The sequence below is a fragment of the Leuciscus leuciscus genome (genome assembly GCF_965113295.1).
Source record: "Leuciscus leuciscus genome assembly, chromosome: 11".
In the NCBI taxonomy this organism is placed as follows: Eukaryota; Metazoa; Chordata; class Actinopteri; order Cypriniformes; family Leuciscidae; genus Leuciscus; species Leuciscus leuciscus.
Window position 1 is genome coordinate 18,286,820 of NC_138735.1, and position 22,800 is coordinate 18,309,619.

The 22,800-nt window shown below is 34.7% G+C and overlaps 1 protein-coding gene across 1 annotated transcript; it reads left to right on the forward strand.

The window, feature by feature from the left end:
- The first annotated feature begins 727 nt into the window (after positions 1 to 727).
- pkd1l1 (polycystin 1 like 1, transient receptor potential channel interacting) lies at positions 728 to 22,694 on the forward strand. Its single transcript, XM_082183375.1, has 54 exons — positions 728 to 931; positions 1,028 to 1,124; positions 2,009 to 2,157; positions 2,331 to 2,489; positions 2,581 to 2,778; positions 2,855 to 3,023; positions 3,142 to 3,381; positions 4,011 to 4,143; positions 5,073 to 5,276; positions 5,446 to 5,627; positions 5,714 to 5,917; positions 6,051 to 6,214; positions 6,319 to 6,708; positions 7,193 to 7,264; positions 7,392 to 7,457; positions 7,556 to 7,732; positions 7,882 to 7,959; positions 8,125 to 8,267; positions 8,384 to 8,504; positions 8,614 to 8,737; positions 8,838 to 9,030; positions 9,116 to 9,172; positions 9,258 to 9,476; positions 10,485 to 10,730; positions 10,817 to 10,933; positions 11,014 to 11,165; positions 11,729 to 11,829; positions 12,153 to 12,348; positions 12,611 to 12,694; positions 12,786 to 12,993; positions 13,107 to 13,213; positions 13,332 to 13,548; positions 14,684 to 14,857; positions 14,984 to 15,103; positions 15,273 to 15,339; positions 15,484 to 15,524; positions 15,636 to 15,804; positions 16,346 to 16,478; positions 16,603 to 16,687; positions 17,510 to 17,671; positions 17,782 to 17,900; positions 17,978 to 18,088; positions 18,167 to 18,290; positions 18,388 to 18,471; positions 19,071 to 19,201; positions 19,286 to 19,520; positions 19,765 to 19,866; positions 19,969 to 20,109; positions 20,351 to 20,485; positions 20,588 to 20,800; positions 20,978 to 21,139; positions 21,249 to 21,416; positions 21,588 to 21,706; positions 21,799 to 22,694. Exons 1-54 carry the CDS (start codon positions 856 to 858, stop codon positions 22,190 to 22,192), a joined length of 8,232 nt encoding a protein of 2,743 aa, XP_082039501.1. The 5' UTR covers positions 728 to 855; the 3' UTR covers positions 22,193 to 22,694.
- Positions 22,695 to 22,800: the final 106 nt, after the last annotated feature.

The following is a 22,800-nucleotide window of genomic DNA, read 5'->3' on the forward strand; positions in this document are numbered from 1 at the left end:
CATTCTCACATCCTCTGTCTTAAAACGAGTAAACAAACATAGGCTTTTCCCTCTGAAACGGACCACAAGCATGAACAGCCTACACAATTTCTATCTCATAATGCAAATATTTTAGCAATTGCTTTCCGGTCTGAGAAGAGCAAGCGGCACTGCCTTGATAGAAATATGCTGCATCTGGCTATGCTTCGTCATTTATCCGAGTATCTCCACCAGTTTCATCACATGAACAAATGTTTTGGAGTATTTTAGATTATTTAGAGATAGTTTATTTTTAGTTGTGCCTTCTCTCATTCTATTCGGTTTCCAGTTTGAATAAGAGCATATGTGTCATATAGCCAGGCTAGGCGTTGTATATCCTGTGTGAAACTTGCATTCATTGTTATTTGCATGGGTTAGAAACTGAATTAGCACTGTGAAGGTGTAATGCTCACTTGTGAAAAACCTTCCAGGGAATCAAAAGTAGAAAAGAACGGGATCTATCTTAATAGTCAGCACCCACAAGCTGAGGATTTTAACAAAATCTATGCAAATGATTCATGATGAAGTTCCCTGGTCCCAAATGCATGCTAAACAGATTGTGATCAGAGATATATTTTAGAATTTTAAATAGCTATAAAATTTAAATAAAACATATCACTATCATAAAATAGGATAAATTCATTACAATAAAAAGAGAAAGAAAAAAATGTTGCCTTAATTAGGGATCCCTGACTGAAGGCATAAGAATGCAATCGATCATTGGAACGGCAACTGTCAATCAAGAATAGACACGCCTCCTTTTCACCTGTTCACTGACACTTAAACGAGACAAAGAAATCGTTCGCGATAGCGGCGAGAGACATTCCATTTGATAAGATGTTTCTGTTCTGTAGGACCGTATTTTGTCTACTTATTTTTGCTCTCATGCATGTTAAGGGAAACTCGGGATATGGTATGTAGCAACTCTGAAATTGCACGTGACAAATAAGGCCTTGATGAAACTCTTACACGAAGATTTGTTTATAATATCAAATGACACTTTTTACAGCTGTTCAATTGTACCTTGGATTTAACAACTGTAGCTCATTGGAAAACCATCAAGAATCGAAGCGTCCACTATGTTCCAAGCCATGTTTCAGTGAAGGGTAAGAGTCCTTTTTTAAAACTAAACTTTATCTAGCCTACATTATTCACTAAGTGAATTGCACTGTAAAATGTTTTGTCAGGTAACTTAAAATATGAATAATGAACTAGTATAAATCTGATAACATCCAAATTGATTTTATTTAACTAAAAAAAATTGAACAAGGCTTTAAAAACATATTAAGTTACATAGTCTACATGAACGCTTGACAAAAATGGAAGTGTAGGCAATATAACAGCACAATACAATTAATTTTTTTATTAAATTAATTTACACAAACAGTTACAACATAAAAATATAATAAAATGCATATATATATATATATATATATATATATATATATATATATATATATATAAAACTAAACCAAAAAATCTACAATGTTATACTCCTTAAAATACAATGCATTATTCAATTAATTTGAAAGATTTAGGAATATAGGAAAGATTTTAGGAATTAGCCTAAAATGTTCTGCTTTATGCAACAATAAAAAAAAAAAGTATATGCAAAGTTGCATTTTGATTGGATTTCATTCACTTGTATTTATTGTAAAGATACTTGCTTGAAATGTTGTGTTGAGCTATGTGTCTTTTATTGTTAAACAACAGTGAAATAATATGTGGGCAAAACAATAAGACAAAACTATAATCAGAAGTCTGTAATCTCTGTGATGCTGTATTCTTTCACTGTATTGTATCAGTTTATCACAAGAATATTCCAGAGCGCCTCACTTCCACAATGTGTCTAGTTCAGACCATCCAAGAGAAAAGTCAGCATCTAGATATACATTATTTTGATTGTGAGTTTGACTCACTACCTGCAGGTAAGTTTCAGTGTTTTGGTGTTTTGTATTGAGAAGCATGTCTGGCTTTGATTTGCCTACAGATGCTTCTCCTCTAAGTTTGTCCCTTATGGGAATGAGACGGGCTGGTTGGCAGTGTACAGCAGCAGAGGGCCTTCTGTTCGTGATGCCACTGTAGCTGCTTTGATTGACAGGGTGCAGATTGGAAAGCCCCTCCTCATGGAAGTCTCAGGTTATTGTCAGCCTTGCCATAGCAACCCTTGTGCAATTTAAGTTGCTTGCAATTCAATTGTGCTTTTAATTAAATTTATTTAAATTGAATTGGACACAAGATACAATATTATTTTCTCAAAAATCATCTAAGCAATGCAATGTAATCCCTTGTATATTTGATTATATTTCCAGTCACACCAGATCTGAGCAAAGAAAACATTTCCATGGTTTTCATTACATTTAGTGGGAACTCTGGTCCTCAGGGCTTGCATAATATGTCTCTTATGGCCAATGGATACTTCACCTGCTACATAGATGCAATATTACCTGCTGCTGGAGTGTACCATTTAAGTATGTTTACTGGACAGTACTATAGCTACAAATATGGGAAGAATGAAACAGAATAAGCTTTTGTGACCACCATATGCCTTTGTGTTTTTAGATGTGACCATAACGAGCAGTATCTATACTCATTCTACCAGCTGGCAGATTAGAGCATGTCCCTCTGGGACTGAGTACTTGAATCTCATGTTGTCCGAGAGAGGTCGGGATATCCCGTCCTGTGCCCCTCTGCCCACAGACACAGAGGACAAGCAGCAGGATAAAGCCTCAACCAAACCCACAGACAGTCACAAGCGAGGTGTGAGGTCCATTCATAAAGAAAAGTCAACACTATTTTATATTTTTCTGCTTTGAATGTGTTACGTTTTTTCCAGCTGTTTGGATTTTTTCGGACAAACGGGCATATGCAACACAGACAGACATCAAATTTGTAGCAGTAACAGAAGCGCCAAATCCTCTTTACTTTCACTGGAGATTTGAGGATGGACCTGAAATAAAAACAACATCTAGAATCTTCAAAAAGAGATATCGTCTCCCAAACAAGTGCTTTTTGTTTTTGTTTAATCTATTTTCATATAGACAATCTATGAAATGTGTCTATTTACTGCATTTGTTCATTTGACTTTTTTTTTAAATCTATCTATCTATCTATCTTTTTCAGATACAATGTCACTGTCAGTGTGTCCAACGGTCTCACATCCATCAGTTCAGATATTTATCCTGTTGTGATTCAGAGAGCTGTGCAGCCCAACAGGCTTCTGTACAGTCCTTCAGTTTTATCAAACCGTTCTGTAAACTTCACCTGCCGGATCAGCTCAGGAACTGATGTCTCGTATCTTTGGAATTTTGGAGATGGAACAGAGCGAGACGGATCAAGCACTGAGCATCATGTCTTTAACAGGTAGAAATTGTATCCCTTTGGTATCCCTTTTTTTTGTCAGCCAGGGTATATACAGTAAATAGCAGATTTTTCTTAAGCTCACCAAGGTTGCATTTATTTGATCAAAATACATTAAAGACCGTAGTGCTGTGAAATATTATTACCATTTAAAATAACTGTTTTGAATATATTTTAAAATGCAGTGTTTCCCTGTGATGTCAAAGCTGAATTTTCAGCATCATTACTCCAGTCTTCAGTGTCACATGATCCTTCAGAAATTTTTCTAATATGCTGATTTGCTGCTCAAGAATCTTTTTTTTATTATCAAATTTGAAAACAGTTATGCTGCTTAATATTTCTGTGGAAACCGTGATACTTTCTTTTCAGAATTATTTGATGATTAAAAAGTTCAAAAGAAAAGCATTTATTTGAAATAGAAATCTTTTGTAATATTATAATGTATGAAGTCATTATTCCATGTTTGGAAAGTTTTTTTTTCCCCCTCTTATTATTTATTTATTTATTGATCATTTTGTAGCAGTTACTTTTTACAAAATCTTGTCCTCAGTCATAATTATTGGTTATCTAGTCTTTTAATTTTAATTTTAATTGATTTATTGTAAATGTGAATGTTTTAATTTTTTCTACAGAACTGGAGAGTACATATTAGAGGTTATTATGTTCAACCTAGTGAGCTCAGCCTCTTTAACAGGGCACATCTTTGTCGTTGAAGAATCATGTCAGCCTCCTCCGGTGAAAAACATGGGCCCAAATAAAATACAGGTACAAGTTCTCTATATGCCATAATTAGACAACTATATTCTAACAGTCATACTAGGAGACATCACTAACAAAAGGTATCTATATATACACTGCCAGTGAAAAGTTTGGAGTAATTAAGGTCTTGCCAAGACGGCACTTATTTGATCAAAAATACAGTAAAAACAGTAATGTTGTGAAATATTATTACAATCTAATATAACAGTTTTCTATTTAATTTTTTTTTTTGTGTATTTCTGTTGAATTTTCAGCATCATTACTCCAGTCTTCAGTGTCACATGATCCTTCAGAAATCTTTCTAAAATGCTGATTTGGTGATCAAGAAACATTTCTTATTATTATCAATTTTACTGCTTAATATTTTTGTGGAAACCTGTGATATACTACCATTCAAAAGTTTGGGGTAAGTACAAAATAAAGAAATGTATGCTTTTATTTAGCAGGGACATTAGACTGTAAAGACATTTATAATGTTACAAAAGATTTGTATTTCAAAGAAATGCTGTTCAATAAACTTTCTATTCATCAAAGTATCCTGAAAAAAATTATCATGGTTTCTATAAATATATTTAGCAGCAGAAAGTTTTCAAAATTGATAATAAGAACCATTAATTATAATTGAACAGGAACACCAATAATTGAGTGTATAATATTAGAATGATTTCTGAAGGATCATGTGACACTGAAGACTGGAGAAATGATGCTGAAAATTCAGCTTTGCCATCATAGGAATAAATTAAATTTTAAAACATATTAAAATAAAACAGTATTTTAAATTGTAATAATATTTCACAATATTACTGCTTTACTGTATTTTTAATCAAATAAATGCATCCTTGGTGAGCATTAGAAACTTCTTAAGAAATCTTAATTATTCCAAACTTTTGACCAGCAGTGTATATACTAAATACATTTTGCTTGCATACTTCTAGGTGTGGCGGTATCAAAATGTCCATCTTGCCGTGACGTTTGAGGCTCAGATTCAGTGTAATGTCTCCAGAGGTCTCCTGTATAGATGGACTATATACGACATGAGCGGACGACAGCTGCTCCTCCCACACATAGACACGACACGGCAGTATATTGATCTTCCAAAATACCTCCTTCATTATGACACATATAAAGCTATTGCAAAGGTAATGTCTAAAATGCTGATCTGGTGTTCAAGAAACATTTCTTATTATTATCACAGTTGTGCTTCTTAAGGTAGCTGTCTGCTTTCACTTGTTTCAGCCTAACTCCTCTACATTTAAAAATATATATTGACATAAGGAAATACTAACAAGAGTTGTTGTCATCACAAAGGTCCAGGTATCCGGTAATGTGGTGTACAGCAACTACAGTGTTTTAATTGAAGTGGTGCGCAGTCATCCTGTCAGTGTCATCAGCGAAGCCACAAATATTTTCATCAATCGTCAAAGCGGCATTATTGTTACTCTAGATGGGCAAAAATCACATGACCCGGATTTCCCCAATAATACTTTAAGGTACGTGACAGTGCTTGTTTATTGATTACATTCTGTCATTTTTGCATTAATCACATCTGAAATGTTTATTTGTATTTCTGTTTTAGTTACAGCTGGTCATGCAGGCCAGTAAACGCAGAAGAGAGCAGCTGTTTCAACAGGAACATCGTGACCACTTCAGCAGTTCTTGTATTTCCCGCTCTTGCCTTGAAACCTGACTTTGACCTGCTTAAATTCACTCTCACTGTGTACAGTGGCCATCAATCTTCTTCATCTGAGATGTTCATCACTGTAACATCAAAACATGCCAGGTGGGATTTAAGTGGATAAATGAAAAAAAAAGAAAAAAAAAAAGATAAAAATACATAATATGCAATGAATAAAAGTAATGTACAAAGTTGTATTTCATGCATGTAATGAATCATATTTTTTCATTCTCGGCAGCAACATTCATATGTCTTGTAAAGATTGCAGAGAAAATTCAGTGAACTGGAATGATCAGTTTTCTGTTTCTGCTGTCTGTGATGATTGTGGTTTCAATGCAAAAAATGTCACCTATAACTGGAAACTTTACCTTGTTAATGCCTCAAGCAAAGCTGTTGCAGAGGGTACGTACGGCCAATCAGAAAGACAGTCATCTAATATTTACCAAGACATTTTAGTTTGTGTTTTTGATCAATTTGAAATTGTTTGCTCTTGCTTTTTCTTTCAGTTCCATTCTGCAGTAGTTTGGATTTAGGTTTACCCTCTCAAATGGAGGAGAGCTTACATTTCTCCCAGCCTGCTGTGACACCCTACACTCCAGCCCATTTTACTGATCCCTCCGTTCCAGATATAGGCGTATCTTTGACTCCTTATCTTTTATCTAAAGTTATTGACCTTACAGCCCCAGTTACACAAGATACTCTGACTTCAATGATGCATACGAAACACCATAACATTAATGTACGCACGCTGATTGAAAGTCCCAGCACAAACCTGTACCACCGTCCAGCATTTCCAAATATCAAACCTTCGCACCCACCCTTCTTTCCTTCCTTCCCTGGGGAAACAGAGTCGTCTGGGGGTCAGTGGGAGTTTCATGGGTCCTTACCAGCCCCAGGTAAGGTGTCATTGACTGATATGATCTCAGTACTGTGTACTGTGGCGAGAATGATCCTAACCATGTCTTAAAGTCAGAATCATGTCAAGTAACGAATTGTGTAAAAGTTTTCAAACTTGAATTAGATTCCCTATTATAATAAAGCTTTTGTTTTTATGGCTTGGAACAAAATTAGCTCTGTTCAGAGCTATGTTGTTTATCACGATTTCTATTGCAATAAAATGAGATTAGACGCCCTCTGGTGGTAGATTGTTTTTGGATAATTTGGACATTTAACAAATATTTTTACAATAGGAAGAGCTCTTGCTATTTAATAGATCAGTTATCTAACTCAATGAGAGCATTATGTCAACCTAATAATAATGATATGAATGATTATTACTATAAGTAGTAGTAGTGATGATAATAATAATGTTATAGCAATCAAATGTAATAATAATATGAATACAATAAAATGTAATAACTTTGTGAACTACATTTGCAGACTTGCATACTGAGGACATGATTTACACAGACATTTACGAGACAATATCAGGTGATCGTCCCTCGCTACCAGGTATTTTACTCTTAATAAGTAAACAAACCTCTGGACTTTACATCCTGAAATTAGAAATTGTATTTTAGTGAACAGTACTAAGTAATAATATGACTGATGCTCATATGATATGTTTGCTGCTGTTTAGAGTATGATTACTATAGTTTTGGAATTGAAGAGGCTGATCCTGGTGTTCCAGTCGGCAGACCTACAGGTACACGTTTTTTATGCTCTGCATCAAAAGAGCAATAATGATTTCTAGTATTTAAATGTTGTAGTGTGTTTAACTGTGTGTGTCTCTGTGTGTGAAAGGGACCAATTCAATGGGATTTAGTTGGAATGAAGGATCATTCCCTCACTCTTATGACAATGAGGGTGATAATCTGGTGGACCCCAACCTGTTTGGCCCGGCGGTTTCCGAGAAGACCCTGCTGGATCTGGACCGACAGCTCATTCATCACTCTGTGTTTGAGTCTTACACTCTCACAGGTATGTGAGAACACTCACAGCGCCTATTATAAGGCCACAAAACCTTCTGAATTACATATACATTTCTATAAAACTAAGTTGACATAACTCATTTTACATATGAATTGTAAAAAGAACCTTTAGTTGTCTTTGTCTCCTTTTTCCTTTAGGATTATCTTCTGCGGTCGTCACATTTAAACCCTTCATGCTTAAACCAAAGAGTCTTTATTTGCTCGAAGTGTCTGCAAGTGAGTTTTCCATCTCATTTTGGAAATTCAAAATGAAGATTCCTATTACAAATGAAAATTAAACGAACAACCAAATGAATAAATAAATAATGCATTAAATGTTTGTATTTCCTTCAGCCGAATGCGATTTGCATCTTTTTACTCCTTTTTTTCTCACCTTGTCAGGTTCTGAGGAGCGGCTACAGGGGAAAAGCCAGCTGTTCTTCCACACACAAGCTGTTCCGGAGGGAATGAGCTGCCAAGTGCAGCCCAGCACAGGCTCTGAAATCCACACTCATTTCAGCGTCTTCTGCTCCTCTGGAAAAGAGGTCTATGTTTTTCCTTAAACTCCTTTCAGCATATTCATATTTTGAATTTTGTTGTAATATTCAACATAAATTTTCTCTTTGATCTGATCTTGATGTATTTGTGTTTCTGTGATCAGGATCTCTTGTACGAGTACAGTTTCAGTGTTGGAAACACTGAAAGGAAACTCCTTTACGAAGGCAGGGATTTCCAACATTACTTCAATCTTCCTAGTGGAGATCCTAATGACGATTACAAAGGTACAAAGAATCCATAATAAAGCAGACAAGGTCATTTCACGTTTACATTGTTATGATCTCAAGCCACATCTTATCTATTCTCATTCTCAGAACACCTCTTTTTCCACAGTCACAGTCTATATTGAAATAAAGAACAGATTTGGAGCAGCGACCAAACTATGTCCTGTGACAGTGACTGTTCATCCAAGCTTTCAGAGAAACTCATCCTCCCAGCCCAGCCCTGATCAAGAACTGTGAGATTCTTTTTGGGACACAAAAATGACTTAATTCATTAATTCTCACATCTTTTTCTGCCGTATTAGGATTTGAAATGACTTTTATTCTTTCTTCCAGGTACATGTATGGAATCGATAACCTAACCGGTCTGAGTAAGATTGGAAGCAACCGAGACATCATCAACTACATCTCTCTTTTGATCACGGTGCTGAACCGCTTGAGTCTGGACCCGGAGTCTTCTGTCGAGCATCTGACACTCACACGCACTGCCCTTGTTTCAGCGGCCTGTCAGCTGTCCGTCACTGACAAGGTCTTACCTAGACAGAGATTCTCTAACTGACATTTTTCAACAACAACAAAAAAAATCTATTTTTAACTCTGTTCTTGTTTTTTAGGGAGATTTATTTGAAGTAATTTACACTCTTACTGATTTGATAAGAATCTCTAGTCAAGTGAGTATAACCCAAGCTTGAATTTATTTTCAGTTTTATTTATAATGTTTTATACATTTAGCTAATTATTTAATATCTGATTTAGGTGACATTTCACAGTGTCAAAGAAGTAATCCAGCATGTTCACGACATCCCATCCCTCTTACATGAGTCCAAGCCTCCAGCAGGCCATATATTGGACATTGGGATGGTGAATGCACTGGTATCTCTCTTGTCTGGTGTGTTGGAGGCTCCAGTGCTTTCGTCCAGACCAGGACACCAACTCACAAACAAAGTGCTTTACACCATCACAAATTTAGTACTGGTAAGAGAGGCAACCCTGATGCAAAGCTGATGTGTTATTTTTTATAATGACATGATATTAACATATTTTTTTCTGTTTGAAAAGTTGAAAAGCAGCAGAACATTTTTAATGAATTCCCAGCTAACAGGGAATGTTCTCTGGCTACATTCTCTCAAAGTTATGAACAAATGTTCTTCCTGTCATGTTAATAGAATGTTTGTTGAAAGCTATGTGGTCTTTAATAATGTTCTTAATTCCTTAACACAAAACCATTATTTATTCATCATTCATGGTGCGTTCTTTTTCTGAAACGTTTTAGTTGGATGTTCGTAAGACATTTTTAATTCGTAGTGTTCAGAGAACATTCAACGTTCCCATAATGTTTGCAAAATTATAAAATTGAGTGTTTTCTTAATGTTCCCATAACCAAGTTTTTGTTTTTTAATTCATTTAAAAAAACTGGATGTTTTGAATGTTCAGAAATAATGTTTTCATAACTTAATGGGAACATTAAGAAACGTTCTTAGAACATATTTCTATAACACTTATATACCACTTTAGTGTTTCTAAAGAAACACTTTATTTCAAGATTTCTTTGTTACAGTGTAATTAATTATTAATTTAGGTACTGAGTAATATTAAGTAACTATATGTACTTACTATAGGGTTAGGATTAGGGTTTGGTTTGTTTTAGGGTTAGTTTCATGTAATTATGCATAATTGTATAGTTATGACTATAGTAACTACATGTATCAATGACAGTGTAAAATAAAGTGTTACCCATATTTTTGTTAGCTGCATGGGTTAAGTCCTTTGAAATACATCTTCTAACTTGTTTAATCTACCATGGGATCTGTTAATTTTATCTGATTATTATAGCTTTGTCTGTTTTGTAAACTTGTCTTATTTTAGTCACTGTAGATTTCAATGTTACCATGCAGTATTTTAGTCTTATTTTCATTATCAATTTGGGATAAACACATCTCTTCTGAGTTTCTGTGATATTAACCTTGTACATTTTGATTGCAGGAGTGTATGCTATCCAGCAATATCTTGCAGTACAATGTGAACACTACTTTTATGGAAGTGTTAGCCTGGAAGGAGGGCCAGTCTTATTCTATGGTGAAAACATTTGGCCTCACCACGTTCCACCTCACTGATTTTCTCAAGATGCAATTTCAGCAATGGAGCATCAATAGCCAGCACAAGCCCTGCATCATTACCTGGCTCACAGTGTACAGGCAGAGCCCATATCGCTGCTCCAGAGACATGCAGGTACACTATAAATGCATGGCTGAATTTGAGAAAACGTGCTTTGACCTGTGAAGCAAATTACACTCTAATTTAATGTGATGTTACAGTTCAGTGGAGAGACAGCAGACATTCGACTCTACAACTGCACCACTAGGAAGGAAATCAAAGTCAGACATCTATCTACACCAGTTACTATTGAGTTTCAGAGAAAACAGGAGACAAAAGTAGATATTTTTTACTGCTTGATTACAAATAGTTTTCCTCTATATTTGGTTACCCTGATTTGTGTTTCTGCTTGTTCCAGCAGAGCAGACATACAGAGTTCACTCTTCTGCGCAGTCAGCTGAACAGTCACCAGTTCAATGTGACGTCACAGACCCTTCAGAGAGCCCTTCAGATCACAGTGCAGTTTAACAGGCCAGCTGAACGCCCCTTTCCCATTCTGCTGCTGCTTAGGTGACGACATTGCTGCATTTCTGTGATAGTTTTCAGTCTTCTACACTGTAAAAAAATATTTTCATAATTTTTTTAATCACAACTTTTTATCTATCTTTGTCAAATCAACTTAGATAATTAATGTGGTTCAAAATAACATAATATTTTGACTTTCTATTTATTAAACCAATCTTCTTTGTTGTATTAACTAAAAAAAATATATTTTCAAATGAACTTAAAATTTAAGGCAACCAGGTAACTTTAAGTTAAACCAACAATAATTTTTTACAGTGTACACTGTAAAAATGTTATGATCAATAAGTTATGACAACATACATTTTTACATTGCTTTAACTCATCGAAATAAGTTAAGCAATTTTCGATTGACAAAGTTATAAAAGATTCAACTAATTTTTTTAAAAGTCAGTTTAATGTAATTTAAGTTGAATTGACTTAAATATCCTAAGTACAAGTTGATTGTACTTAAAAATGTATGGCAGAAACCTTTTATTTTTTTATTTTTTTATTTTTTTTATTTACACAGTTTAGTCAACCATTATGTGAAATATAACATCTGTTCACAGGATGTACGAGCAGCCAACACCTAATAAGTACAACGAACAGAAAATATATCACTGGAAAGGACAGACAGCTCACATCTTCCTCCCTCAATCCTATTTGCATGGTTTGGTTAAACATTTTAGTCCAAATGTAAAAAAAAAACTTTTATATAGATTAATTATAAATGTTAAACATCTACCATTATTAGTGTTATATACAATACATACATTATTTTTAAATATAGTGTGTGTGTGTGTGTATATGTATATATATATATATATATACATGTACGTACACACACACACACACACACACACACACACACACACACACACACACACACACACACACACACACACACACACACACACACACACACACACACACACACACACACACACACACACACACACACAATATATATTAATTCTCTTTTTTTATATCCAGCTACTGGTGCTGTCTTCCTGATGCTTCTCAATGCAGACTATAATAAAAGCCCTAGCAATAAGTACATTGCCAGAGCTGTGAACTACACACTTGGCATCGAGTCTGTGGAGTGTCTTTCCTGGGATGGTGTGAAAGAGAGGAAGCCCAGAGGTTGTTTTTCTCATGTTGGTGTTTCCCCAGACAAGATCTACTGCAGGTATAGATTATACAATAAATGCTCCATCTAGTGGTAAGACAAAAAATAGTTTCATGGATTTTGATCTTTTATAGTTAACTCAAATGTTGTAGTAATGCCTTCAAATGGTCTTACAAATAGGTTTGTAACAAGGTTACAAATGAATTCTTAATAGCATCCCTTAATATCAATTACTGTGACAATCATTTGTTCTGTAGGCCAATATTATGTGGCTCCATGCACTAATAAAACAAAAAATGCGTCTGATGATCCTTTTTTTCAGTTGCAGCCACCTGGCATCATTTGCAGTATCGCATGAGAAAATCATAAGCAGCTACAACTCTGCAGATGTTTCACAGTTTATCCAGTACACCTGCAATGCCTCTCTCCAAATTTATCAGATCTGAATATGGTTGCGTTTAACTAACACTAACATATATTCTCCTCTTGTCTTGCAGCTCCAAAACCAACTACACACTGATCATTTTGTCAGTAATATTCCTGGCTCTCTATGTGGTGGTGTTGGTCTTGTGTAAAAAGGCTGATGTTTCCATTCAGAAATCTACAGGCTCATTCCTGCTTCCAGAAAACAATCCCTCGGACAGATTCCTCTATGCGGTCACCATAGATACAGGCTTTAGATCTAGAACCAGAATGACTGCAAAGGTATTGATCATTGTGACCATTGCTGGATACAATGTGTGCATGTATACTGTAAGTTGCATGCATTATATACGTTACAGTTTATTTCTGAATCTCTATTTGTACAATGTTGTCAGGTTCACGTTGTTCTATATGGAGATGATGGTGTCTCTCAAACCAGGGAGCTTAGCAGCTCTGACTCCAAACTCTTCACATGCAACTCAAGGAACACTTTTATTCTGAGGTAAATGCTCATTTTGCACATTTACCATTATTGATAAAGATCAGCCATTAACTTAAACCTAATTTAATTGTCTAATTTGTTACATTTTTGATCATTTTATTTATCTTTCACTATTCAGCTCCCCAGAGAGTCTGGGTCGGGTATGGAAGGTGCATCTTTGGCATGATAATGGAGGTTCATCTCCCAGCTGGTACCTGAGCCATGTGCTGGTAAAAGACCTGGTGCAGGGGTCCAGCTGGTTCTTCCTGGGTCAGTGTTGGCTGGCAGTGGATGAGGGAGATGGAAGAGTGGAGAGGAGTTTATGTGCTTCTGAATGCGGGCTGACATTTAAACAGGTGAACCCCCATGCTATTAATTATATACAGCTAGTTAAATATTGCTATATAGTTTTTTGTGTGTCTGTGCAGTGTTATTATAAAGGGATAGTTCACCCAAAAATGAAAATTCTGTCATCTTTTACTCTCCTCATGTCTTACCAAACCTGTATGACTGACTTTCTTCTGCAGAACACAAACAAAGATATTCTGAAGAATGTTGACATTTTGATTCCCATTTACTTCCATTGTATTTTTTGTTCATAGAATAGAAGTTAACGGGAACGGAAACGGTTTCATATCCAACATTCAAACATATAAAAATATCTTTGTTTGTAAATTATTTTCATTTTTGGGTGGACTGTTCCTTTTAGTAAAGAACATCTTTGTCTATTTAATTTGACTGCAGCATTCATATTTAAATACATTTATTTAAATAACACTCAAGTTTCAGCTTGATTCAAAGCGTCTGAAAAGCTGAAATTTTTGCACTACACTGTAAAATAAAAGTAAATTTTTTAAAGTATAATCAACTTGGATGTTTAAGTCAGTTCAACGTAAAATACATTAAATTGACTTAAAAAAATTTGTTGACTTGTACAATATATATATAAAAGTTAAGCAATGTAAAAACAAATGTTGTCATAACTTGGCCATATCATTTTTTACAGTTTACTTAAAGTTTTAAACAATATTTAAGGAAAGAAATAAGGCAGCAATTATACGTTAAGCTTAATTTTTTTTTGGCACAATACAGTGTATACTGTAGGTATTTCTTCTATAATTTTATTTTCTCCTTCCTTTTATTCTTATTTCATGATGAATGTTGTCCAAGCTCTTTTCCCCCTCTGTATTAACCTTGTTCGGTTGTTATTTGTGAATATTTTTATTACATGAAAGTCACATATTAAGGGTAATAAGTACATATGTTATCAATCAGGGGTATCTGTATATTGTATGATGTATTCTCTTTATATGGAGAAAATCTAAATAAAGTGAGGGGAATTTTTTTTTTGGCACAATACAACAATATGATTATTTAATGATATAATTTTTCATATCTACGTACAATGATAATGTTGCTTTTTATTTGAATATGTCTGTAATGCAATCTAATAAAAAAATCGTATGTTTTTGCTCTATGTATTCGAGAAAGTTTCTATATCTGAAACTCACAGAATACCTGGAGGACTTCCACCCGTGGCTGTCTGTGTACAGCCGTCCGTCTTTCAGCTCTCACACACACACTCAGCGTTGGAGTGTGTGTCTGCTGCTCCTGCAGGGCTACATGTGTGTCAGCGCCGTGCTCATAAATCTTATGGAAGAACAGGTGTTCAGTTCAACATAGAAATCAATACATGTCAAAAAATACTGTCAACATATGTGTGATTTTGTTTGTTTCATTTTCACAATATTGAGACATATCGTCTTTTTTTTTCTCTATACCAATGGGCAGTGCTTTTTAGAGCTGGGCCTTATTGATGTTTCACCGGTTTCCATGGTAACAGGGCTGTGCAGTGTTCTTGCTGTGATGCCGGTGGGGGGTCTGGTGTCCCTGGTGTTCCGTGTCGGCAAGGTCAGAATTCCCAGGCTGCCTGAAATTGTCCCTTAGTTTCTTCTTGCCACACAGTTAAATTTTGAATCTACTGGATGCAACTATATTTATTATGTATGATATATATATATCTATACATATTTAGTTATTGTTTTTATACGCTACTGATTTTTTTCTGTATCCATTTTAGACCATGTCCCGTAGTGTGTCTGAAGAGCATTATAAGGTCAAGGTGCCTGATGTCTACTCAGTAGAAGGTATGTTACCATGTGTCACTCCACTCATAATTCAAGATAGTTTAATGCAAAACACTTTCTATTGGTTTGTCTGTTTCACAGATCACCATGATGCTTTTCTAATGAATGATTGTACATTTGAATCGTATCTGTCCTGTAATACAGTTTCCCACTGGACTCACAGCTCTTGGAAAAAAGGGTATAAGGTATAATGTACAGATCAGTTAAATATGCTTTATATGCTCAGCTGAATATGCTTTACACTTACATTATTTTAGTCTACATTACTAAAGACAATGAAATGGTGTGTCCTGCAGTATGGTACTCAGGATTGGAAACCCTCAGATTCTTTGTCTACGTCAAAACTGCAAGACGACCCTGACACCATCTTAGAGACTGTGGAAGACTCTGTGTCTGATGTCAGCAACAGATCACATGACAAATGCAAATGGAATAAGAATGATTTCAAATCGCACACCTTTGCAGGTTTGTAAATTCATTAGATACAAATTTAAGTATAAAAAATATAATATTTTACTATACTATAATGATACAGATTTTTTAATAAATATTACTTATTTAACAAATATATTTGGTAAATTCTATATAGTTATAATTATATAGTTTTTAAATTATTTCAAAACAAATGTTGTTCTTATGAACTTTCTATTCATCAAAGAATCCTGTGTGTGGGTTTAACAAAAAATATTAGGCAGCACAACTGTTTTCAATATTGATAATAATAATTGAGTAGCAAATCAGCATATAAATATGATTTCTGAAGGATCGTGAAGACTGGAGTAATGATGCTGAAAATTCATCTTTTCTAGCACAGAAATAAATTATATTTTAAATATATTAAAACAGAAAAGTTATTTTAAATTGTAATAATATTTCACAATATTACAGTTTTTACGGCATTCTTGAGCAAATAAATGCAGCCTTGATGAGCATAATAGACTTATTTTAATATTTTTCTCCTTTACTCTATTCATGTTATTGTTGTTTTTTTTGGTTTTGTACACAGACATCCTAGAGAAGCGGCAGTTTTGTGGCGGTAGAATCCGAAGTCTTCAATCCTGGTGTTATTATGTGGGCTGGACCCTCTGCTTGACTCTCTCTCTTACATGTGTCATCATCACGGGAACTCTTGGAGTAAAGTGGGTGATCCTTTGTACTACTATATTCTGTTGGAGCTTGAATATTACTTAAAAAACGTGTCTGTGTCACAATATTTGTTTCCCAAATATATGAAAATTAGGATTTAAATTTGTTACCCTACAGGTTCAGCAAAACAAAGACTCTTCTGTGGGCTCATTCTGTGTTCTTTTGTCTTGTCTGCTGTGGCTTTGTACTGCATCCAGCAATGGTAAATCATCTTGATCCCGCACACACTGTGTAGGGTAGCTGTAGATGTTTTCAATTTAATATTTGGCCCACGTTCTGTTCTTGGATCTTATGGTGTTTTCAGAAGCCTTTATTCCCACTCTAACTGCATTATAAATGTATATATGTATGTATGTATGTATGTGTATATATGAAGTTTTCAGATGCAATTTTTATCAGGCTCCTATGTATAGGTTTCTTCTTAAGTACTGACATTTCTGAATGGGCCGAGGCTGGGATTTAGTGAATTTGAAGTGAAAGTATTTTATGAATGTATACTATGTGCGGAGAGCATTCACTAAATATTATTATCTCATTTTTGACATAGGTGGCTTTTAGAGGCTTTTACATCGGAGGTCTTCACACACACACACACACACACACACACACACACACACACACACACACACACACACACACACACACACACACACACACACACACACACACACACACACACACACACACACACACACACACACACATATATGTGTGTGTATATATATATATATGTATGTATATATATATATATATATATATATATGTGTATATTTTGTTTTATATAAAATAAGAGGACCTCTTATATAAGAGGACAGCTTTACTCAAATGTGACTTGCACAAACACATTTTGGTATGCTTTGAAATGTTGCCTTGTGAAAGTAAACTGAACCAAGAAGAAAATGCAACATTGTAACAAATCAAGTCCCTGTTTTGGAACAAAGCAAACGATCTACAGGTCTGAAAACGCCCTTAAAAAAAACTATATAAATTGAAACCTGTTTTAAATGTTTATTTCCTCATACAGATACTCATAATTGCTATCACAGTGTCTCTGCTACATCGAAAGAGGTCGAACTGGTTCCACAATCTAAGTGTAACTGAGCCTGTCACTAAGTTATTGAAACGCAAGGACCAAAACATTGAGGATGTCTTGGTTAGCAAATACCAGCAGTCTCATTTTGAAAGGGTAAAATCATGTAAACATGTTTCTGTCACACTGATAGAGAAATTGCAAGAGAATTTTAGATTGAATAATAATCAAGTTTGCAAGTACTCTGCATTATGTTTGATGAGCAGGTGCTCGCTGCCCGTCAGAGAGCCAGGTATCTGCGTCTAGTGCGGCCACCCAATTCAAGAGAGTTGAAGTGTGTGAGAGGCCAGATCAAAAAACAGACTCTCCTTCACAAAACCACAAGGTCTTACTATTTAATCAACCTCAACACTTAATTTTTTCTTAACCTTTAACCTCAAAAATTCACTTTTGCTTCAATAGGGATTTGATGTTACACCTAATGATGCTGTCGACGATTCTATTTGTGACTTATGGAAAGTCTGCCAATGACAAGTACCGTTTGAATCAGGCTATCAAAACTCATTTCACAAAGTAAATACAGACATTCTCATTTAACCACATTACTTGTTATAAAATAAAAAAGTGCTAATGTTATTTTCATATAAACAGGGGTCCGCAAAATTCCTTTCACTCCATCCAAAAACATGCCGATTGGTGGAAATGGACAACAACCACTTTCCTAGAGAGACTATATGACGATGCCAACTGCCATGAGAAAGGAATAGAAAATGAAGTACATTTTTTATTATTTATTTGACATCTGTAGCTGTTTGAAAGATTTAAGTGGCTTTACAAAGAATAATACTGCTTACAATGTGTTGCTTTAACAGACAGGAGATTTTAGAGGTGCTTTCTCTTTTATTGGGAGTCCAGTCATTAGAAAGATCAAGAGCACATATAACTCATCATGCCAGGTAAATCACCAACGCTGACTGTTTCACAGTAAAACTTATTCCTTTAAAGGGTAACTAAACCCCTGGTCAGAGCCTGACTCCACCCACTGAAAATATTTGAAAAATGCTAGAAAAGACATATTAGATACATACACATAACATTTGACATACACTGCAGATCAAAAGTTTGAATTAGGATTTTTGTTTTTGAAAGAAGTCTCTATGCTCAAAAAGGTTACATGTATTTGATTATATTGTGAAATATTATTACAATTTAAAAGAACTTTTTTTACTTGAATATATTAATTTATTCATGTGATGGAAAGCTGAATTTTCAGCAGCTATTACTCCAGTCTTACAAAACCATGTGACACTTAAGACTGGATGATGCTGAAAATTCAGCTTTGCCATCACAGAAATAATTTATATTTTAAAATATATTCAGAAAATAATTTTTATATAATTTAAAAATAATTATTATATAAAATATTTATTACAATATTTATTTTAAATTGTAATAATATTGCTACAATCTTTTTCATCAAAAAAAGTGCAGCCTTGGTGAGCATAAGAGACTTCTTTTGAAAACGTAATTATTCCAGTGTTTTCTCTATGAACAGATCTTGAATTTGTTGGGCAAGAACAATATGAAATCCTCTAATAACCAATCTGTGGCAAAGAGACACTCACTTTGTGGGAAACTTGGGTGTTATGAGGGAGAAAGAGTGAGTGTGAGCCTGGGAAAAACAAGGTAAACTGTTAATTAATAATCTTTTATATGAACAGTAATATATAATATTTTATATAAATAATATGTATTGCATTGCTAAAATAGGTTCAAAGCAATCAAGTCAATTAAAAAGCTTCTGGATACCAGCTGGATGACACCATTCACCCAGATTGTGATGGTCCAATTTCTCCTGTACAACGGGCCCAGTAACCTCTTCACGTCGGTCACCATTCTAGTAGAGCAAACCTCAACAGGAGCTCTGATACCCTCAGCAAGCGTTCAGTCCACTAGACTCTACCATTTCCCAGCTGCCCTTGACTACGGAGTTATGACCTGTGAGGTGAGCATCTTATTACAGTTCAGACACATTAACATTAAGTTTAATGTGGAGGCTAAATGTGATATCGTTATTGATTGTGAGTATACAATATGCATAATATGAAACCATAATATTACACAATTTTATATTGTATAATGTATATATATATATATATATATATATATATATATATATATATATATATATATATATATGAGTATATTTAACTTGATATTTTTTCCTCTCTGTGTCATTTTACTTCTAGCTTCTTTTCTTTTCATTCATTCTGCTTCATATGTATTGGCAAATATATGTTATGACTCAAAAAGGATGGCTTTACTGGAGAAACATTAGGAGCTGGCTAGAGGTGACATTACATTACATTCTGTCTAATACATTTCGACATCATACTATGCATTTTTAATGACTTTACTCGGCTAATTACTGTATTTCTTTTTTATATACACAGGTCACAGTTATCATCTGCAGTCTTTTACGATATATCTGCTCTGTGTACAACTTTATGCTAAAAACAGAGAGGATTGACTTCCTTCAGAAGGAGGATTTTAAATTACCTGTTGATCTAAGCCCCATCTTCTTTTGTGAGCAGGTAGGACATATAAGTTTAATTCATTATACTCTATTCCTAGTATCCCACTATGTGAATATGCCATAATGTGAATAAACTGCAGATGAACATTTAAAAAAAAAAAAAAAAACCTGGCACTGCATGCAGTTAAATGGCTCAAGTGAACTAAAATTGTTCAGACTTGCTAAAAGCGTTCTGAATTTAGCAAATGGTATTCACTGGCAAACAGATCATTTTAAATATGAACACGTATAATTCACAGCTTTCTCAATCACTCCTTGGTGCTGTTGTGAACTTGCTTCTTCTGAAAAGTGTGTCCTTACTACGACTAAACAAAGCAGTAGCAGCAGCTGTGTCTACATGGGATCTGATCTTCTCCAACCTGCTTTGGTTACTGGTAGCCTATTGATTTACATAACACAATATGTTAAAATCAGTTCACCCCGTTAATGTAACCGAAGGCTACTTCCATTAAATTACTTTCTTTATTTCTATTTAGGCACCTGGTGTTATTGTCGCAGTGGCCCTCTCTGGTCTCCGCAACTTGATCTTTTATTCATTCCCATTTACTGGTATCTCTAGATCTGCTCATTTGCTCTTCACTCATTTCTTTAGTTTGAGCCACTTTAGTGACATTTACCTCCAAACTCAAGTCCCAAAAACACTTTATTTTGGAGCTATATTTTGCACTATGATTCCACTGAATGCTATGGTATGTATTGGAATATCAAATATGTATTATTTATGATACACTGTGTATATTTAAGTGCAGTTATATCTCAGTTTACTTTAAAGTGTAACTTTTCATATCGAAACAATACCTCCTAGACTGGTTGACATAATTTGAACTTGATTTGATATTACTCTAAAATAGTTTTTCCCCCTTCAGGTAATTGCCACCCTTACAATTTTTGTGAAACAAACAAAGACAACTAAAAAAAGAAAACATTTACTGACTCTCTTTGAGATGATCTATTATGTCAAAGACATGGCTTTACTCATTATTGGAAAATCCAGTCACAAGCAAACTGACCATCATGTCCACACTAATGTAAGCACTTCCTGCAATCATTAATACAGTTTCTAATAAACACTATTGTCTGCATCATTGTTGAGATTTTTTTAATTGTTTAAAGATATATCTTCATTTCTTTCCACAGAGCTTTTACTTAACCGAGTTTGAGGATCTCATGGATGAGCTGTTGTTTCATCTCTGCACCATGTCAGACAGTCTCCACAACACCCTGCCAGCAACAGAAAATCTAATTGAAACCCAGAGCAATATTTCTTTCCCACTTTCTGACCATGTTTATTACTCTGACTCAGAGGTGATTATTTTACTTTTGCACTGCACTCACATTATTCACACTGCACTGTGCAAACACATATATATGAGACGTATGTGTGCACGTTGTATATAATCTTTATTAATATTATTAAATGTTAAAGTTGATATTATATATTAAATTGCAACAATTGCATATTGTTGTTTTGTATAGAATATAACTTTTGACGGAAACTGTGTGAATAGCCAGCCACACAGATTGGGGAAGAAGCACAAAGAATGCCTGGATATGAGCAGTGCCTCATTTTTGTCATATAAGGAAAACACTCACAGGTAGACTTGTTCTCTAAATCAAATACAGTAGATAGATGATGTACAATATGAATGAATGTCAAAATCTAACACTGTAATTAATTCACTTCAAGATTACCACTAGAACACAGAATGTCTCAGTACTTACACCAAGGCAGAGGAAAAACGCAGGAGGAGAGCCTTTCAAGAGGGCTGAGGAATTTAAAAAAACACCTCAAAGATCCTGACAGAGAGTCAGAAGAGATTCGACAGGCACAGATTCTTTCTTCAGGCAAGCAGATCCATTGTGCACCAGCCGAGTGGAAGGGCATAGTGTCCTCTAAATCAAATCCAAGCAGAGTGGCAGATGAGCATAATTATGCCCTCAAGACTCAAATCATCACACAAGTGCAAGGGCACACAGTTCATCCAGCTCATGCCAAGGCAGCTGGACAGTCAATCGAGGGAATGGACAATTCTGTAGAAGAGCAAACGGTTATTCCAGGTTACATTAAACAATGTATGTAATACAAGAAAAAAAGAGCTGTTCAGTTTGTACTTGTAAAAGTAGTGCTTGTAAGCATTTTCAAGTCAAAAGAGTTTCCTTTAAAATTTTACTTTATTAAAACTTTCACGTTTTGTTCTTTGAACAACATTATTTACACAGTCATACCTCAAACTTGATATTTGATTTAAAGTTAAATGCGTAAAGGCTTAAGCACTACTACACCACAAGGACATAGCTTGTTTGTCAAATTGGACAACTGTGACTTGTTTATTAATAGTTTAATCATTTTCTTAAAAATTTCTAAATTCCTGAGGGGGGCCCTTCACTTGTGAGTTAGCCATAATGACTGACCAGTTTATTTTATTTTACAATTTTCTTTAAGATAATCAAATCAAACTTTCTTTAGGCAATTTACATTTCTACATATACATACAATTTTAGTAAATAAAACTTTTACATGACAACACTTTTTGTCTCGTTTACTGTATTCAGAGAGTAAATAACTTCAACTGAAAACTTAACATTGCTCAATAGAAACAGGATGCCTCCTGGTTACTCTTCCTGGATCTCGTCCTTTCCCTTTCACTTAACATCCAATCAGATTGTAGTCCATGACAGACCACCCAAT

What these genes read in the sequence shown, in the direction of transcription:
- pkd1l1 (XM_082183375.1), top strand. Translation starts at nt 856, where the DNA reads ATGTTTCTGTTCTGTAGGACCGTATTTTGTCTACTTATTTTTGCTCTC. An exon ending in CATATAAAGCTATTGCAAAG is followed by an intron (nt 5,277 to 5,445) that starts GTAATGTCTAAA and finishes GTCATCACAAAG; the next exon opens with GTCCAGGTATCCGGTAATGT. An exon ending in TGAGTCTTACACTCTCACAG is followed by an intron (nt 7,733 to 7,881) that starts GTATGTGAGAAC and finishes TTTTTCCTTTAG; the next exon opens with GATTATCTTCTGCGGTCGTC.